The sequence below is a fragment of the Conger conger genome, chromosome 4 (genome assembly GCF_963514075.1).
Source record: "Conger conger chromosome 4, fConCon1.1, whole genome shotgun sequence".
Lineage (NCBI taxonomy): Eukaryota > Metazoa > Chordata > Actinopteri > Anguilliformes > Congridae > Conger > Conger conger.
The window spans coordinates 42,529,226-42,547,279 of record NC_083763.1 but is presented as its reverse complement, the minus strand read 5'-3'; the positions used below and the strand labels follow the sequence as shown (position 1 = coordinate 42,547,279).

The 18,054-nt window shown below is 41.8% G+C and overlaps 1 protein-coding gene across 3 annotated transcripts in view; it reads left to right on the top strand.

Moving 5' to 3' along the window:
* Positions 1-18,054, top strand: part of LOC133126221 (ecotropic viral integration site 5 protein homolog) — a 78,769-nt gene that overhangs the window by 55,868 nt on the left and 4,847 nt on the right. For all 3 annotated transcript variants that reach the window (XM_061238196.1, XM_061238195.1, XM_061238193.1), the window contains 2 exons: positions 2,282-2,377; positions 9,212-9,307. In XM_061238196.1, coding sequence (XP_061094180.1) covers positions 2,282-2,377; positions 9,212-9,307 — 192 coding nt within the window. The remainder of the gene's footprint in view (positions 1-2,281; positions 2,378-9,211; positions 9,308-18,054) is intronic.

Sequence of the window (18,054 nt, the reverse complement as noted above, 5' to 3'; positions counted from 1 at the left end):
ACTGCCGTGGGTTGAAAGCTCTTTCCATTACTGAGGGGCCAGACAAGACCGTGTACGTGACCGCGAAATGCAGGCTCCAAGAGTGGGAAGGGTCAGAATGAATGGGTCTGGCTCAGGGGTCACCAACACGGTGCCCGCGGGCACCAGGTCGCCCCCAAGGACCACATGAGTCGCCCGCAGGCCTGTTCTAAAAATAGCACAACTCACTTGTGAGCTGCATCTAAAATGTAATTTTATTCTGTTGCTATTTTTTTTTAATCACACTTGCATTTATATAGATTTAAAAATGACAATATCTTAAAAATTTGTTTATTATACATGAAGTTTAGATAAGTTTAGGTGAACTCTGACCTACTCTAGTTCAAAGGTCAGTATTGTGTGCGTGACAAAACAAACTGGTAGCCCTTAGTATGACTCAGTACCCATGAAGTAGCTCTCAGTTTCAAAAAGGTTGGTGACCCCTGGTCTGGCTGGTGTGTATGCTCTGATCTTCCAAAAGTAGGGTCAGTCCCCTCAGTAGCCTGGTAGACAAGGTTTTAAATTACCTCTGTTACAGGTAGCCAGCAGAAGGCAGTGAGGAGGGAATGTTTTGGGTGGTTGTAGACCAGATGCTGTTGAAGAGTAGGTGGTCGTTTTCCATCGAGCTTGAGATGGTGTTCCAGATGGGCATGGAGACCTGCAGGTCAGGTGATGGCGAAGACGGAAGGTCTTGGGTGTCATTGGCATATTAATATAGTGACATTACCTTGCGGTTTTCTGTAGAGGATGAGAAGGAGGGGACCAAGGATAAACTTTTCAAACCTTGCTCAACACCGCTACAGAATACGGGTTGTTTCCAATAGTGCCAACCTGCCATTTACTAGGCAGATTAGTATGGCACTGTGCAAAAGTCAGAGATCACCCTCTCGTTCATAAAATTTCCAGTAAACATTTTTTTACAGTGACTAATCCAGGCAACGTATACGTATATTTAACATAAAATTACAGAGGGCGCCTCCACCGCTACATATAATATCAAATCTGTCCATTTGTGCACCATACTATCACTTTAAGTCTTCCATCCTCCCAATAAACAGACAAGTTACAGAATCGTGTCCTCTCAATGTAAGTTAACAAAATTGTAACCAAAACTTTTGCCTTCAACAGTGACTCTAATATTCAAACAAACTGCTAAAACACTGCATTGCAGATTTATTTGTCATGTGCGTCTAAAATGGCTAAAGGAGATATTTCTGAGATTATTCTCCATAAGATTGGATACAAGTGTATTGCACTGCAAAAGGAAGATGAAAGTCAATAAAGAGGAGTTTCCAAAACTGGAGTTCAAAAATAATTATTGCAAGAAATTGAGAAATCGGTACTCTTAATAACCATGCAAGAACTGGTAGACCACTGAAACTATCACCATTGCAAAGACAGTACTTAAAGATATCTTTGAGATATCAAGCTCCACTCTTGCTTCAGATCTGAAGAAATACCCAGGTGTTTCTGTCAATCCTTCCATCAATTGAAGCATATAATGCAACCAAATTCTAATTCTATGTAGCCATAGCGACCAAATGATGTCATGCAAGGGTGTCCCATTTTGGTACCCAAGCGTATTTACCCCCCTTCTAAATTCGGAAATACATCACCAAAGTGTGAACTTCATGGAACTCCTTAGACCATAGGGTGAGTATTGGGACAAGGCCAAAGACTCACTCTGCTTAAAACCTTTGGCTGCAGACCCAGCTCTAGGCTGCAGTTCCTCCTGTCCCATTATAGGTGTAGGAGCTATTTGACCATTTGGTGGCGTAGTCTGTAGGATCTGTCTCTAGTTATTGGTTTGTAATCTTCAACCTTATCCTGCTGATTCAGTGTTAAACTGCCAGTTTGCACTCTAACCATCAGCAATGTTTTGGCCGTCACTTCCTCACAGTTATCTGGTGCACCAAATCAGCGCTCAAAGCTGAGTGCATCTCCCTCTCTTCCTTTTCGGATTCATCAATGTCTTACTGGTGGTCTGTTTTTGATTTAACAGACATTGTTTTATAGCGATAAATTGGTTTTATTGTGGTTTTTATTTGGTTCTTATTTTTGGTGTTTTGGTGCGCCTTTTTAAATCTATTTTAGGAACATTGTTGTGGTTTAAAGGACATAGGTTATTTGTGTCTGTAAATACCTTCTTTTGCAATCTTCAAATAAAGGGGACATCAAAATTAAAATCTCTCCCTCTCTCTCTCTCCCTCTCCCTCTCCCTCCCTCCCTCCCTCCCTCCCTCTCTCTCCTTCTGCCTTTGCAGAACAGAGAGGAGGTGATGGCCATCAGGCTCCGGGAAGCTGAAAAGATTGCGGCCATGGCTGAACTGCAGCAGCAGATCTCTGAGCTGGAGATCCAGGTACCATGCGCAAGCACGCACCTCGTTCTCATCTCCCGAGAAAGGGGGGCTCTCAGTTGGGTATACTTGAGTCGCGTCGATGTGAGGAAGAGCGGGAGGTGGGCCACGGGGGGCTTTTTTGCGAAGTGAACAAGATCAAAGGTAGCTTTCACGTCTCTCGCAGACTCTTCTGAGAAATGATATTTTGAGGAGATGAACACCTGGTTGTGAAAAAAAAAAAAAAACCCACTGCGACATTATTTCAAAGAAGCACCTACATGTCGATAGATAGATAGATACTTTATTCATCCCGAGGGAAATTTTAGGCATCCAGTAGCTTATACATACACACATATCTCACACATATAAAGATCAAAATCACTCACAGAAAAGTAAGAAATAAAGCACCTTGTGTGACTTGGTTGACCTCTTGACCTGACAATACTATAACACTACGTCACTTGCACTTTGAACTTCAGTGAAACATTAATTAATACAGTGTGTGATGTGTAGACACCACCTACATGAAAAAATATATTGCGGCTTGTAGCTTTTTCAGTTGGTGAATTTAGAAAAGCTTGAAATTCCTTTGAAGCATCTCCCAGCTTTGTGTGCCCCTGTCCTTTTCTCGTTTTATCATGTTCCTTGTTTTGTTGTGTTAATTCATAAAAACATAATACAACTATTGGTTTATTTTAATCAGCTAATCAGTGTGAGCATCTGATAAGAAATCTGGGTATGCAAAGATATGTAAATTGAAGAACTGTACAGGTTCGGTATGAACTGTAATGCTCTCAAAATGAAATTATTACAAAGTTGGTCTGTCATTCTTAGCAGCCCTGACAGAAATACCCGGACTCTCCAGATAGACTTCTGCGAGATGTCACCCTCTTCCTGTTCTTCTCAGTTTGCCGCTGCTGCAGGGGTTAGTTGGTTGACTTGCTTCTTGGACAACGCTGAAGACGGTTGACTATCTCCTTTTCTTTCTTTCTTTATTCTTTTGTTTGTTTGTTCATTCACCACCTACAGCAAAGTCTTTCAGTACTTCACATTTCCTCCACTTTAAGCCCATGTCACGCTTTTTCATTTCTTTGACAATTTCAATGAGTTTACATCAACCTCAGCAACCTTAGGGCCCACAGTGTCAAGCGTTGTGTTGCCTGAAGGCACAATGAGGGCCTTACTGAATCATTGCTTATACTGTACTGAGAGCTACTGTCAAATAATTTTCTTATGTCTGAGTGCGAAACTTTATTTCGGAAGAAATTAAGAAGAAGGAAAATGATGAAAAGCGGGCTTGTGGTGTACTACAGTGATTTATCAGTAGATTTTCGTCGGGCTGTGAATTTGTAGCTCAAAGAAAGACAATATCCTGGGTGCTGTGAAGTGGGACCTGATCACAGTATGCATTCTTAGCCTTATTTACGGATCTGGTATCAGATCAGAGGAAATGCTGCAGTTCTAAAACAAGCGTGAAAGTTTCCCCCGACAGCAGATTGAACTGTTACTGATTTTCAGATTAGCCCATGTTATCTTGTTTCTGAGTCATTTTATTTATTTATTTTAAATCTGAGTCTCCTATAATCTAGCTGCTGGAGATTGAAGTGAAAATAGCAGAGACACAACAGAGAAAGTCTCAATACATTAATGGCAGTTCACTACTGTCATAAGCTACCTGAAGGTGTGCATACTATGACGCAGTTATGGAAGAAAAACTTAAGGTATTGACTGGAATACTTTGCACTAGATTTAATAGACGGGAAGCCCTCATGTTTTTCTGATTATTACTGCAGTCTAAAGTCTTAATTGTTGAGTCTAAAGTTGCAGTGCAATGCTACGTTGCGACAATGTATTTAATATGAAGTCGACCCACGCTTATCGCTCAGGGCTAGTGCAGTGATACCATTTTTAAACTAGGTTGATGGGTGGATTTTTCCATGAGCAGTGAGGGGATGTGTTTTATATTTATAGCTTCACTTCAGCCTGTCTCTTTTTTGTTTTGCAGAATGCTGCTCGTAGGTTGAAAAAGGTGTCAGACACTTCTTGTCTAGTTTTACAACACACCCACATATCTACCCACATTACTACCGATTGACATACCAGAAATCCCGATTTATACTCGAGGGTGCAGTTTCACCACCCAGTCATATGGTAATATGCACTCTGGTGTGTACCTGAGTGCGTGTGTTTGTGTGCATCTGCGTCTGCATGTGCGCGTGCGAGTGTGTGTTTCTGTTTGTGTGTGTGTGCGCATGTATTTGTGTAATTAATGGGGAGGTGTCTGACACCCTGCAAAGAGTATTTTCCTACTCCTGCAACACGATACAATTCGAGAAACATTTTTGCTTTGTTTGTCAAACATCCCAGTGAACAATGCTGTACAAAGCTTTAATCTGTCACCTTGTCATAATGAAATCTGTCCTAAACTCTCACATTCTCTTAGTGGAATAATTTTCAGAAAAAAATAATAATAGTTTGACTCAGCTGTCCCTCACACTCTTGCGGTCTGGGGTTTTGTTACCACGCTCCTCCACAGCAACTGAGGAACAGACCTGTTAACCCCCTGTTAACCCCCCCCCCCGGTGTTAAATGTTATCAGAAAAACACAGTGATCACTTTTGGACTTCCTGGATAAGCAGGAAACTCGAGTTTCGACACGCGAGAGCAGGATGTTGCGGCCACAGTGAAATGGCGTAGGCCCTGGACTGGACCTGGTGAGCTGCAGCAGGAAGTGGCAGCTTCGCCAGGGTTTGGCTGTGTAGGCGCTGTGCGGTGGTGGTGAGCTCTTGGTCTGTGGTTTGGCTGCCTGGTTGTAGCATTGGGGGTTGTGGACAGAAGCTCTGGCTGGCTGGCTCGCTAGGACGGCCACCGCCCTTGCCAACCTTTAGCTGTAGCCCCGAACTGCCAGTTGATGGAGTTTTGTTGGACGCAGGCCTTCCAGGCAGAAAGGTGAACCACTGACGCAACTTTGACTGCGTTTCCCCTCACTGCTGCATCCACCTCTGATGCCGGAAGAAGAGGTTTACTGACAGAAAGCCCCTCTGGGTTTTAAGCAGACCTGGGTCACATACGTAAATATTTGCAAACTCACAGTGACTCATGGATGATGTTATGGAGTGCTCTGGGCCCAGTTGTGGAAGAATGACTACCTGTGCTGCCAGGGGGCTCTGTGCTGACTTCCTTTTCTCTTTTTCCAAGGAGCACGTGCTCATAAATTGAAAAATTTGGAAGCACGCTAATGCATCCCAAGTAGTAAATGTGCTCCTTAATTCTTTTTTCAGTTTAGAACCACACCTGGGTGAAATATGTCATTGTTTTGGATTCAAATACTTTTCTGTGGTTGATTGATCATGCCTGGTGCAACTGAGCCAGCCAAGAGGACCAGAAGACGCGCTCAGTAAAACATAGAAGTGTTTGAACTCTTACATAATTCAGGCCTAATTTTAACGAAATAAAAGCAAAGTCTCTTTTAGCTTTATCTGCTGTTACTCGGAAACCGAAGGGGTGACGTCATAGTTTTCTCGCCCTCTGAAAGGTGGCAAACGAGTCGTTGCATGGAGAGGGCAAGCAAGTCATTTTCAGAGGAAATCTCTACCTCTGCCTCCATCATATCACTGAGGTTTTCTGTTGCCACGCCTTAGTGCGTAGCAATTATTACTTTTAGCTTTCAGTTTGACTCCAGTTCAATTTTAGGAAATAATCCCAGTTTCCATTCCAATTATTAAAATAAACTACACAAAACAGCCAGGGATCAAATATGATTTTGTCATTTTGTGCATTCTTTTGACCATTAACACTGTTTAAATGTGCTCTGCATATTATGGAATGAAAAACAAGTTTTGGCCTCATCTTAATTGAAATGAAAAAAAGGCCTTAGTTGATTACTGATTTAACCACAAAATTTTTTGGCTTTTTTTAGTTTGCAAAGGTAGTAATTCAGGAAGAGTCAATATATCCTGCATGCCCAGATTTGATATTATACAGGTCATATCCATTTATTTTAAAGGGAATCCATGAACTAAACATGGATTTAAAACATGTTCATCACAATCAAACCTTACTTCTCAAGTTATCGTTCTGTGTGTTTGTCTTTGTCTCATTCCAACTTGTCTACAAGTTGCTGCTGTTGACATTGGCAGGATGTAGAGTGGGAACTGTAGTTCATATAGCCTGTCACTTGCAATTGCAAATAGAGGTTAGGCTAATTGCATATGTAATGGCTAAAAACATTTTACCTGTTAATTTCTCTCAGTAGTGCAGTTGAAAGGATGCAGCTTAAGTAATTGAACCAAGCTTGGATCTATTTTTTATTTTTATTTTTGTTTATTTTTTTATTCTAGCTAGCGCAAGTTTTGGTTGAGTGCTTGGCACTACTAATGGGCAGCTGAAGTTGAATTTTGCTTAGTCCTCAGATCCACAGAGGATGTCGGGCCCTGTTTGTTCAGGGGTATTTCCACCCATTACATTACATTATTGGCATTTGGCAGACGCTCTTATCCAGAGCAATGTACAGTTGATTAGACTAAGCAGGAGACAATCATTCCCTGGAGCAATGCAGGGTTAAGGGCCTTGCTCAAGGGCCCAACGGCTGTGCGGATCTTATTGTGGCTACACCGGGATTAGAACCACCGACCTTGCGTCTCCCAGTCATTTACCTTAACCACTACGCTACAGGCTGCCCCTTTTACAGTTCAAATTAAAAGTCTGCACAAACTTGTGTGGGTCGTCAATGTGCTGTCAGCATGCTTAAAATGTTCCCACAATATTACTGATATATGTTTGTTGAAATTAAAGTTTATAAATGGAGGCTATTTCTGTGTATTTTCAACCAAAGCAGGCATAGTTGAAAAACTTTTAAGTCGACCTCAACTTGTCTTCACTACCAAGAAGCCTTTGTGTATAGTACATGTCACTCACTGCCAGCAGGACTGAAATGCAACATATGATTTGTTTTTATTTTTTTTTAATTATGTTTAAAATTCAATGCTAATCTTTTCTCATGTATGCTTCTGTGCTAATCTGTTTATTTAACAGTATGACCTTAAGTGTAAACTTAAATTTCAGCATGAGTATTTTGTCCTGTAGTGAACAGGCTTGTAACAATAAACTTAACATGAGTTATCATAGATTGTATGAATAACTGCTCATTTGAAAGGATGGAACACCATTCCCAATGGCAAACGACTGCCGTACTAAGACAAAACGTGTTGAATGGTAAAGTTAGGCCACAGTGTCATAGCAGTGATACAATAGATACAATATCAGCCGCTCTTGTGAATTTTTCAGGAGAATAAGGATTAAAATTGTATGCACATGATAAAAAAATGTTCTATAGCCCTGCCCTTCTCTCCACTGCGTTCTGCCGCAAGGCACTGGCAACTGCCACAACCCTCCTGGATAACAATGGGGCACGGGGGGGGGGGGACGGGCGAGGAAGCCATTACTTTCAGACGTTTGACATCCCCGGCCACAGCCCGACACCTGTTAGCTCTCACAGCTAAACCTAGGATGCCTGCTAACCGCCTCTCCCTTATCACCCTCTCTGGGGGGGATTCCTGGAAGAACCAGGCTGTCTCAGATCATCGTCGCTGACAACCAATCAGGAGGCCACGCTGCAGCTGAACGCCCCTCTTTTTGCGCGGTGAGCCGCTAGTTTGTCATCTCAAACTCGGCTCCCCCTCCCAGTTCACCTTCCTTTTTCCAGTCCTGCCCAACCCTACTTCTACTCCCATGACCACAGCTGGCAGGGCGCCCTTGTTTTGACGCCGTGTTTAGTGAGTGATTTGAGGTTTGCAATCTGTTTGCCGGCTCACCAGTCAACAGATGTCGGCAGATGTCTCTGACGAAAGGATGCAAACACCACGTGGCTAGAGTTTCGCTGTTAAACGGCTAACGTACTCTTCCCAAACTCCTCTGGGGATCTGAGAAAAACATACAAACTTCTTTTTTTTTTGGCATGCATCACGTTGTTTAAAAAAACTGGCCAAAAACATAGCGGACTCATGTCAATGACTCAATTTGTCTTTGCCTTGCGCTGGAAAGCTGGAAGACGCTGTGATGAAATATGCATTTTTCAATTTGTCATTTTCCATGTGATCATTATGGGCCTTTGTGATCATTAACACCCCCACCGCTGTTTCCAGATTGTAGGTGTTAAGTCTGACCTGGTGGTGCTCTGTACAGAGGAGACTGCTCAGCCCTTGCTCATTGATATAGCCGGGTGGTTACACCTCCAGGGCTACTTGCGCTGTTGTTACCTTTACCCTCCACGTTTTCTCGCAAATCCATAACTGTACGGAACTGGAAACCTGAGCCCTCTTTTACATGGCACAAAAAATCCACTGTTTCCACCAGGACGACACTACACTAGAATAGACTCTAGAGCGATGCCAACGGTTGAGAAATGGAGTGAGAAAAGACAGGAAGAAGTTGAGAAAATAAATAAATGGATAATGAGAAAAAAATGACAGAGAAAGTAACTTGGTGGGGAGGAAAAATAAATGGAGAGTGAGAGAAACAAATAACAATGAAAAAATCATTCTAAAATGTTGCTGCACTGTGCTTATTATCTATTTTCATACTGCAAAAGTCACTAGAATGCAGGAAACAAGGTCTTGGAACTCTCCTACTCTCACTATCCTCCCATATTTCTCCCCATTCCATTTCTGACGCCCAAAGTTTGGCAAGTATGCTGGGCAGGGCTCTATGCTAACGTCTTTTTCCAAGGAGCATGTACTCATAGGTTGAAAAATGTAGAAGCACACTAATAGTTTTTAGGAGCAGATGTTCCTGAAATGGGAGCACTGTGGAGCCCAGCTATGATTGTGCTGTAAGAATTTTCCTCTCTTCTCACAGAAAGAAGAAGGCAAGGTCCAAGGCCAGCTAAATAGCTCCGATTCCAGCCAATACATCCGCGACCTGAAGGAGCAGATCGTAGAGCTTCAACAAGAGGTGAGTGCCTGTGGGGCAGTGAGGGGAGAAGCTGACGATCACCAGTTTGTGTGCACTGGTGTGCGTAACTGATAAGAGATGTCGCCCTAGACCTAATGTAGCCCTCTAAATTTAGGACAGGACGGTTAGGAGAGGAATAGGAGATAGCAGACATACAATTAGAACATTTTGAAAAATCATGATGTCAGAATAATGGAGGAGTCTTTCCACCTGTTTCAGGGTTTCATGTAACGTCTTCCATTTGACTCTGCTGCTGCATATTTATGTTTACTGTATCCTGAGGTTTCCCATGAGGAAATTTCTTCCTCAGTCCATCCCAGGGTTGTAATAGTCATAATGGCCTTCCTAGTGAATGCGGCCTCTGGACCCATTCATTCCTACCCTGCTGTCAGAAAACGATTTATTTTTGAGTACGTGCCGCGCTCAATCTTGTTTACCATTTCCACTAAGCTGGTCCTCATTTCTACTTGTTTGCGTGTTTTGCTGTGGCTTTGGGTTTTGACCTTGTTTTTATTTTTTGTTATGTTTTTTAACAGATTTAACTATATTTTGAGGCCACCTGCCTAGTGAGTAGAAGTGTTAACTACGCCCTGTAGCTCTCCGCTTCCTGTGAGGAGGGTGTGGATTGTGCCAGTACGCCCCTTTCTCACTTTACTTTGAGAGCTTGCATCTCTAGCCTTTTGAAAGCATGGACTTCAATTAGACTTTTCTAAAATACCTGTTTAGGACCAACTGTGAGCAATACCACTCACAAGACTGTACTCAAATGACCATATGGAAAATGAAAGGCGGAAATATTATACCAGTGAGGCAGTTGTTTTTCGTCTTGGTTCCACCAAGGCTCTTTTCGCCGGGGCTCTGGCGGAGTGTCTTAGCCAACACTGAAAATCTTTGGCTCCAGTTTTATACACTCTTATAAATGCAGAGACAGTGAAGGTACATTTTTGTTCTTTAAGGAACAAATTTCCCAAATTCCCATTTTGTACTAAGAAAGTACAGTAACGTTCTATGTGGAGATACTAATACTTACCATGTAAAAGCAAAACAGTTTCATATTACATTTTATTGTAGCTTTTGAGATTCAGTTAACCATGCTTTGTTGTATTTTACAAAATGCTTTGCTATCATGCCTCTTGGCGAAAAATGAAGGGCTTCTTTTATGATTGAAGTACACTGGGAACCCCTGTCCTAAAGTAAGCTACATATAATACCCCACGGACATTTTAAAACTAGCTAGCTAGTGAGCTAACTATAATTTGGGAATGGATACCTTAACTTGTAAGTTAACTGGCTAAATCTTGGCAGCACACTGTAGCCGACATCTTGCTTTTATTCACCAGTTATATTTATGATAGCTACTACTTCAGTAGTAGTAGTAATGAATACACAAAATAAGATTGTTCAACTGCTGTAGCTAGAAACACTATGCTTCATAAGCTAGTGATAAAGGCAAATGGTGTAGCTATCCTGGGATGGACATGCCTCTTCTTGACTCACTTAGTCCAGCCATTTCATGATGCTTAAAACTAAATAAATCAATATTTAAACATGAAATAAGTAAATGGCTTATCGCATTACATGCTAGATGTGTGACTGAGACTTTTGAAAATGACTCCTGGCTGCTTGCGTTAGTTGTGCTATCGTTCAAACCGAGAGACTGAGCGTACTGTGCTGCCTTGTGGCGGACACATAGTACTAGAGAGGAACGAAGTTGGGAGACAAAAACTGGATCTAGGTGAAGTTGTCCCAAGGTGGGTCATTGTCCCCAGTGGCTTTGACAAAGGCAGAGCTAGTTCCCATGCCATACATACATACTCAAGCCAGAACGCTACCTCCACCATGTTTCAAAGATGAGGGGGTGCTTTTGATCCTGAGCAGTTTCTTTCACTTTTCTCTTTCCATCACTTTGGTAGAGGTTACAATACTCATCTCTTCTGTCCAATAGACTTCTGAGTTCCCTAGGAGGGAGGTGTGGCAGTTCCAGGATTGCACCGTTGTTTGCCACATGGAGAGAGAGGGCGCACTCACACCAACACAAAACAAATTATAAAAAGTCTTTGCTCTTCTCACTCATGGGTTCCAGGCAAAAATAACTAAAACTAACTAAACAAACTAGAACAGCAAAGACAATAGAAAGAAAAATAGGGTCGTCGCCCGCAGCATTTCAGCTGACCAGCTACTCAGCTTTTCTGCCGCATCTTCGTTCCATGCTGTACTGTACTAAACAGTTCATTTTAACATACCCCATGTTTAGGATTGATTTATTTTGATTTTTCCACCGCTCGATGGCTTGCATTACTGGGTTGCCGTTGACACTTTAGTACGCATTTTGAGAGACAACAGCTAACTCCAAATGCAAGTTGCACACCTGGAATCAACCTTTTGCTTGTTTTCTTGTGTATGAACTAATAATGCAGTTGGCCAAGAAAAACTGAGCAGCCAATTCTCCAATTACCTTTGGTCTCACAAAATGAAGGGACTATGTATGAAAAGGCCACATGGTCCACCTGATATGGATGGAAGTGCCCACAAATTGTAGCAAATCATTTACATGGGTATTCAGTACTTTGTAGAAGCCCCCAGCGATTACAGCTTTGAGTCTTATTTGGTAAGTCTCTACAAGCATTGCACACCTGGATTTGGGTCGCTTATCCCATTCTTCCTGGTAGATCCTCTCAAGCTCCATCTGTGAACTGCCATCTTCAGGTCTCTCCCGAGGTTCTATGGAGTTTAAGTCCTGGCTTTGGCTGGACCACTCAAGGACAGTCAGACCGAAGCCACTCCAGCGTTGTCTTGGCTGTATGCTTTGGGATCATTGTTGTGCTGAAAGGTGAACCATCACCCCAGTCCGAGGTTGCGTGCACTCTGGAGCAGGTTGTCTTCAAGGACCTGTCTGTATTTGGTTGCATTCATTCTTCCATCAATTCTGAGCAGTCTCCCTGTCCCTGCCCCTGAGAAGCACCCCCATTGCATGATGCAGCCACCCCCATACTTCACCGTATTGGCCAGGTGATGAACAGTGCCTGGTGTTCGCCAGACGTAGTGCTTTGAGTTCTGCCCAAAGATTAAAATTTTGTCTCATCAGACCAAGAATCTTTTCCCTCATGCTCTGAAGTCCTTTAACTGCCGCTTGGCAAAGTCCTGAGAATACTCAAAGCTTTAGAAATGGGTTTATACCCATGCCCTGATCTATGCCTCGCCACAATTTTATCACGGACGTCTACAGAGAGTTTCTTGGACTTCATGGTTTGGTTTTTGTCCTGACATGCAGTCTGAATTGTGGGACCTTATATACACAGGTGTGTGCCTTTCTAATGTTCAATCAATTCAATTTGCCAATGAAGTTCTCGACACATTCCAAGGATATTTAAAGCAAACCAGATGCACCTGTCCACAATTTGGAGTGCCACAGCAAAGGGTCTGAATACTTGTGTAAATGAGAGATTTCAGTTTTTGATTTTGAATATATTTGCAAAAACATCTAAAATCACGTTTTCACTTTGTCATCATGGGTTATTGAGTGTAGACTGATGGGCAAAAATGCAAAGGCAGTTTGATCCATTTCAAATTAAATCTACAAAAAAAGTGAAGGGGTCTGAATATTTTCTGAAACCACTGTATAGAAATAGCCACAAGACAAATTTAAACCAAAAACAAGAATTTGTAGCATTGCTTACTTTGCAGGCTGGCTTTCTGATTAGCTAGTTCAATATATCATCAAATGTGTAGCGAGCATATGAGAATGATACATTTACTGACTGCAGAATTGTGTAGAATCATGAAGCTTTCACTAGATGTACGTTGCCTATTTTTTGGCAATAATATCTCCCCTTATGCAACAGGAGTAGTATTAGAACCATATTATTAATTTCATTATTTGACAACTTTTGACAGGTATTGGTCGACCTCTGATAGTCTGTGACCATATACCAATGATATTAAAGATTGTAGGGAAAGTGGTATGCTGCCGCAAGCCAGTCAAAATTCAGTATGATCATGAAATGTGATAAACACGGCTTTGCTCACATGATCCTCAAACTTAAAAGATACGTTGATCCACCCCCCCCCCCCCCCCCCCCACACACACACACACACACAAAGTTCAGAAGTTCACACATCAGCCAAACTTGTTTTCTTCCTCTTAATACAGCTAGTGATTTACAGGCAAGGATTCAGTCAGATTTCACCCTGCTATAGAAAGAAAAAACACCTAGTGGCTTGTGGTTAAATTGAATCTCTCTCTCTCTCTCTCTCTCTCTCTCTCTCTCTCTCTCTCTCTCTCTCTCTCTCTCTCTCTCTCTCTCTCTCTCTCTCTCTCTCTCTCTCTCTCTCTCTCTCTCTCTCTCTCTCTCTCTCTCTCTCTCTCTCTCTAAGCTTTGGGCCTTGTGGAATCATCTGATAGTCAGCAAGTGGCACATGGGCCAGCATCCCTTGCTGCCTCTGCCTGATTTAAGTGGTTGCGGTTGGTGGAAGGAACCAGTGCAACGATAAGATAGCTCTCCCTCAGAAGACGCGGTTTGCTTTACCGCCCTCCTCTCTTCGTCACAGCCAAGCCAATTCCGGAGGCATTTATACCCAGGCGGACGTCACATACTTTTTTTGTTTATAGTATTGTGGCTTCTACAAGGCTTTAAGACAGTTGCTAGCATCATATAGGGTTAGTTAGCATTAGTCGGTTTATTGCGTCCCCAGCATTTGAGGGGGGGGGTGGGAGGGATGTTGCTAAAGTCCTGACCTCATCCTGCGCTCTGTCAAAACGTCTCTCAGTGGCCTGAGGTTTGAGCATGTTCACATTGCCCAGGAGCTCCTGTTAGCCCCCTCCATCATCTACAATCTACAATCACTTTAATTGAATACTGCACTGATTACTGATGACTAATGTCATCATAAAATATTTCAACTAAATGCCTGTAGTATTTCATTTCAAGCTGTTCAGTCAGTGGAATTCATCACAAGTATATAAATGGTAGTCATTATTGACTGGTTTCTGTTTAGTTACTTAGTTACAACATAACATATTATGGTTACTATGCGCTGCAGTTTCAGTATTGTTTGCAATAAATTAGTAAAAGGTTACCATCTGACTCATCTCACAACATCACGAAGTCATGGCCTGCCATGTACTTGTGATAGTGGCTTTTCTCTTCTGGTTGGTTTCCTGTTGAAGACAGGAGGTGTTAATTTTAACACCTCACAGTTGCGATAAAACCTTTTTAAGGTCTAATGGAGCTACTGGTGCTAAACCTTTGCAATATGCACAATATTCTTTTTACTTTTTTACATTTGATATAATATAATTTGCACATCATGGGTAACATTGCAAGCAGTGCATTTGGTTAAATTTGTTCAGGTAAAAACACTTATTTGGATTGACAGGAAAAGTTATATTTTTGGAATATACTGTACCAGATCCAGCAAGACTCAGTCTTATTTGAAAAAAATAGTTCCATATGAAGGTGAAATAATACAAATAAATAAAATGGCAGGTTCTCATGTCAACATAATGTCCGAGACACAAAGAATACCTGTCCAGGTCAAACTCACAGCAGATGGGTTAGTTGTCGTGTGTCCAAGCTCAGTGGCATTATAGACTCTTAAATTGTCACGGCATTGTACTATTCCCATATTCAGTGATCTAAAATCACATTTTCTTAACCTCTTAAGGCACGGACGGAGTTAAAATCAATTCACTGTATGGGAATAAACACGCTCGTCAGCCATCGAGAAATGAACCTCGCCGATTCTCTGACTTTGACCCTGCCATTGAACGTGACGTTATGGCTACAGTGGAGGAAAATAAGTAACCATTTTATTAACAGAGGCATGATAATGTCCAAACCACACTTGCATGCAAAACACGAAAATCGGCAGCCTTGTCGTTTTGCCATTCTGGGACCAATATACATGAAAAATCTTTTTGGTAAGGCTGGCGTGCTATTCCAATTAATCTCATAATTCATCTTTTTTGCGCTCTTCTACAAACTTGTTAAAGCGTTTTACGGTTTCTCACCCAATTGGAGCATGTCCTACTTTTAAATGGACTAGTGCCTTTTCCTAAAAGCGGGTTATCATGTGCAACGGTTGTTATTAAAATTGATATTTTCAGAACGAGGCCCCACTGAAAATAAATGGTGAAAAGTTAGCTTGTCTGTTAGCCAGTGACTCTATAATGTAAGGCATGATGCAACTGCAAGCCACTTGCCTCACGGAACATACGGATTATACATTGCCAGAGCCATATTGGGCCAAAATGGCGGAACGGAAGTGACGTCACTCCAGTGAAGAACTTAACGGCTCTGCTGGGTGTGAGTATGATGAAGTCACCCAGAAATGTGAAAAGACATCCGCTGAAAGATACATCGTTGCACACTATGCTGGGGGAGTGGAGGAGTGCAGAGTTCTAGCCGTTTCGTTCCTACGCTTCAAAAAATAGGACAGTGGAGGGAGGGAGTCCACAATGATCGGTTTCCAGAGTAGAGTGGAGGAGGGTGGTAGTGGAGTTAAGGAGTACGCATTTTCCAGCTAATGGGACATGCTCGTTGTCATGACAGGTTATTTCTGACCGCTTTAAAGATGGCTGTTAAATGGTAAATGGTTGGCATTTATATAGCGCCTTTATCCAAAGCGCTGTACAATTGATGCTTCTCATTCACCCATTCATACACACACTCACACACCAACGGCGATTGGCTGCCATGCAAGGCACCGACCAGCTCGTCAGGAGCATTTGGGGGTTAGGTGTCTTGCTCAGGGACACTTTGACACAGCCCGGGCAGGGGATCGAACCGGCAACCCTCCAACTGCCAGACAACTGCTCTTACTGCCTGAGCCATGTCGCCCAGTTAGCTCAGCTAACAAGCTATTGATAGCTAACTATCTTTATTACTAGTAGCGATACAACTGTACAAAGCTATAATATAGCTAGTCAACTTAAATAAAAATATTTTTTTACACCAACTAATTTGTTACTTACCAAGCTATCTATCTATACTTCAGGCTTTTGTTGCCCTGCTGCTCTAAGATCTGATTTTGCTAAATATCTAAGGAACATTATGTCTGACCCTGGATAAATGGCTAACATACTGCGTCTTGTTGGTGTAGCTACCTAGCTCTATGCTTCTATGCTCAGCTAGCTAGTTTATATTGGCTTGGTGGTAAAGTAACGTTAATAGTACTAGCTAATTGTGTTAGCTAGCTAGCTATGTTATTAAGTGCTGTAAAGCATATACATTCATTACGTGGATAGCTATCATAGTGAGCAATATAGACAGAGTAACTCTCTTTGATCATGCTGTAAAGTTAACTAGTTTGAACAGTTAAGTTAGCCAAATCTTAACCTTAACTGTTAGTAAATGGAAGAAAACAACACCCTCGATCACAATGAGAAGAAGTCTTCCTTTCTTGTTTTTATCCTTGTTTTTTTTACTTTGGGCAATGTTGCTACAGCAAGCTGGAAAGAAAAAACTTCATATGCTCATGCAACCCGACAGAAGTTTCACCACATGCAGTGCCATGTAATTCCAATGGAGGGAAGAAGGGTGAAACTGATATAGGATTAGATTGATGCATTTTTAAATATGGCGGGTGATCTTTTTTTTTTTTTTAAAGATTCTACATGTGCTGGAGCACCCTGTTAAGATGTGATCATGAACACCACTACGTACCAACATATTTAAATAACAAAACAATGCACCCCCCGGCCCAACAAGCTTTACAAGATTTCCATTTTCATTTAAAACTTTTACATTTGAATGCGATTCACTTTGATTATCTGCTTATATAAGTATACATATCATAAAATGAAATATTGTGTTTATAGACAAGTTTATACAGTTTACAGCATTTTTAAGGGTCTAAATTGCCTGTGGGTATGAGTGTGTGAGTGAATGGTGTGTGTGCCCTGCGTTGGACTGGCGACCTGTCCAGGGAGCCTTTCGCCCAATGTATGCTGGGATAGGCTCCAGCCCCCCTGCAACCCTGTTCAGGATAAGCTGGTTAAGATAATGGATGGATGGTTTAACAGGTGGGTTTAATGTTGCGGCTGATTGGTGTATGTGTAACACTATATTTACTGATTACAGACATCTTTATATCAGTGGTCACACTAATGCAGTAATCTGCATTATATAAGCATAGAAAAAAGAAAAAATGCAGATTCAGATTTATCTTGTGTTCCAAACAAGCAAATATTTTTTGAATACTTTGTCGTATTAAAAGGTCCTGATTTGAGAAGCTACAGCAACTGCGACTGACTCTGTGGAAATATCTGAATGTGTTTCTAAGCTGTTCAGCTTTCGGGCATCTAGCATATGTTGTAGTTGGTATCATAATATTTACATGGTCCTGGGTAGCAAGTTATAGAAAGTAACTTCTTCTCTTTTTGCGCTTGCTTAGTGACCTAGCTAACTAGTTGGTTTAAAACAAACTTTAAAAAATCCACTTGCAATGGCACAAGCCAAACAGTAGCTGAAAGTTTTGCAAAATCAGCCATCGTAATGCTTCCGGACAATTACCGTAACTACAGCTATTTCATTTTTGACTTGGTCCAGAAAAGGCAGAAAAGAATGTGGTTCATGGGGTTCAAGGCTTGTTGGCTACTTCATTCAATATTATTATTGGATATGCTAATAAATAATGAGCAGGCCTGCTTTTGAATAATGAATGGCATGTGCAGTTGTGGGGATGTGTTTGTCTTATTGTTGGGGGTTGGGCATTTGATCTTCAATCAGTGGACTGCAATCCATATT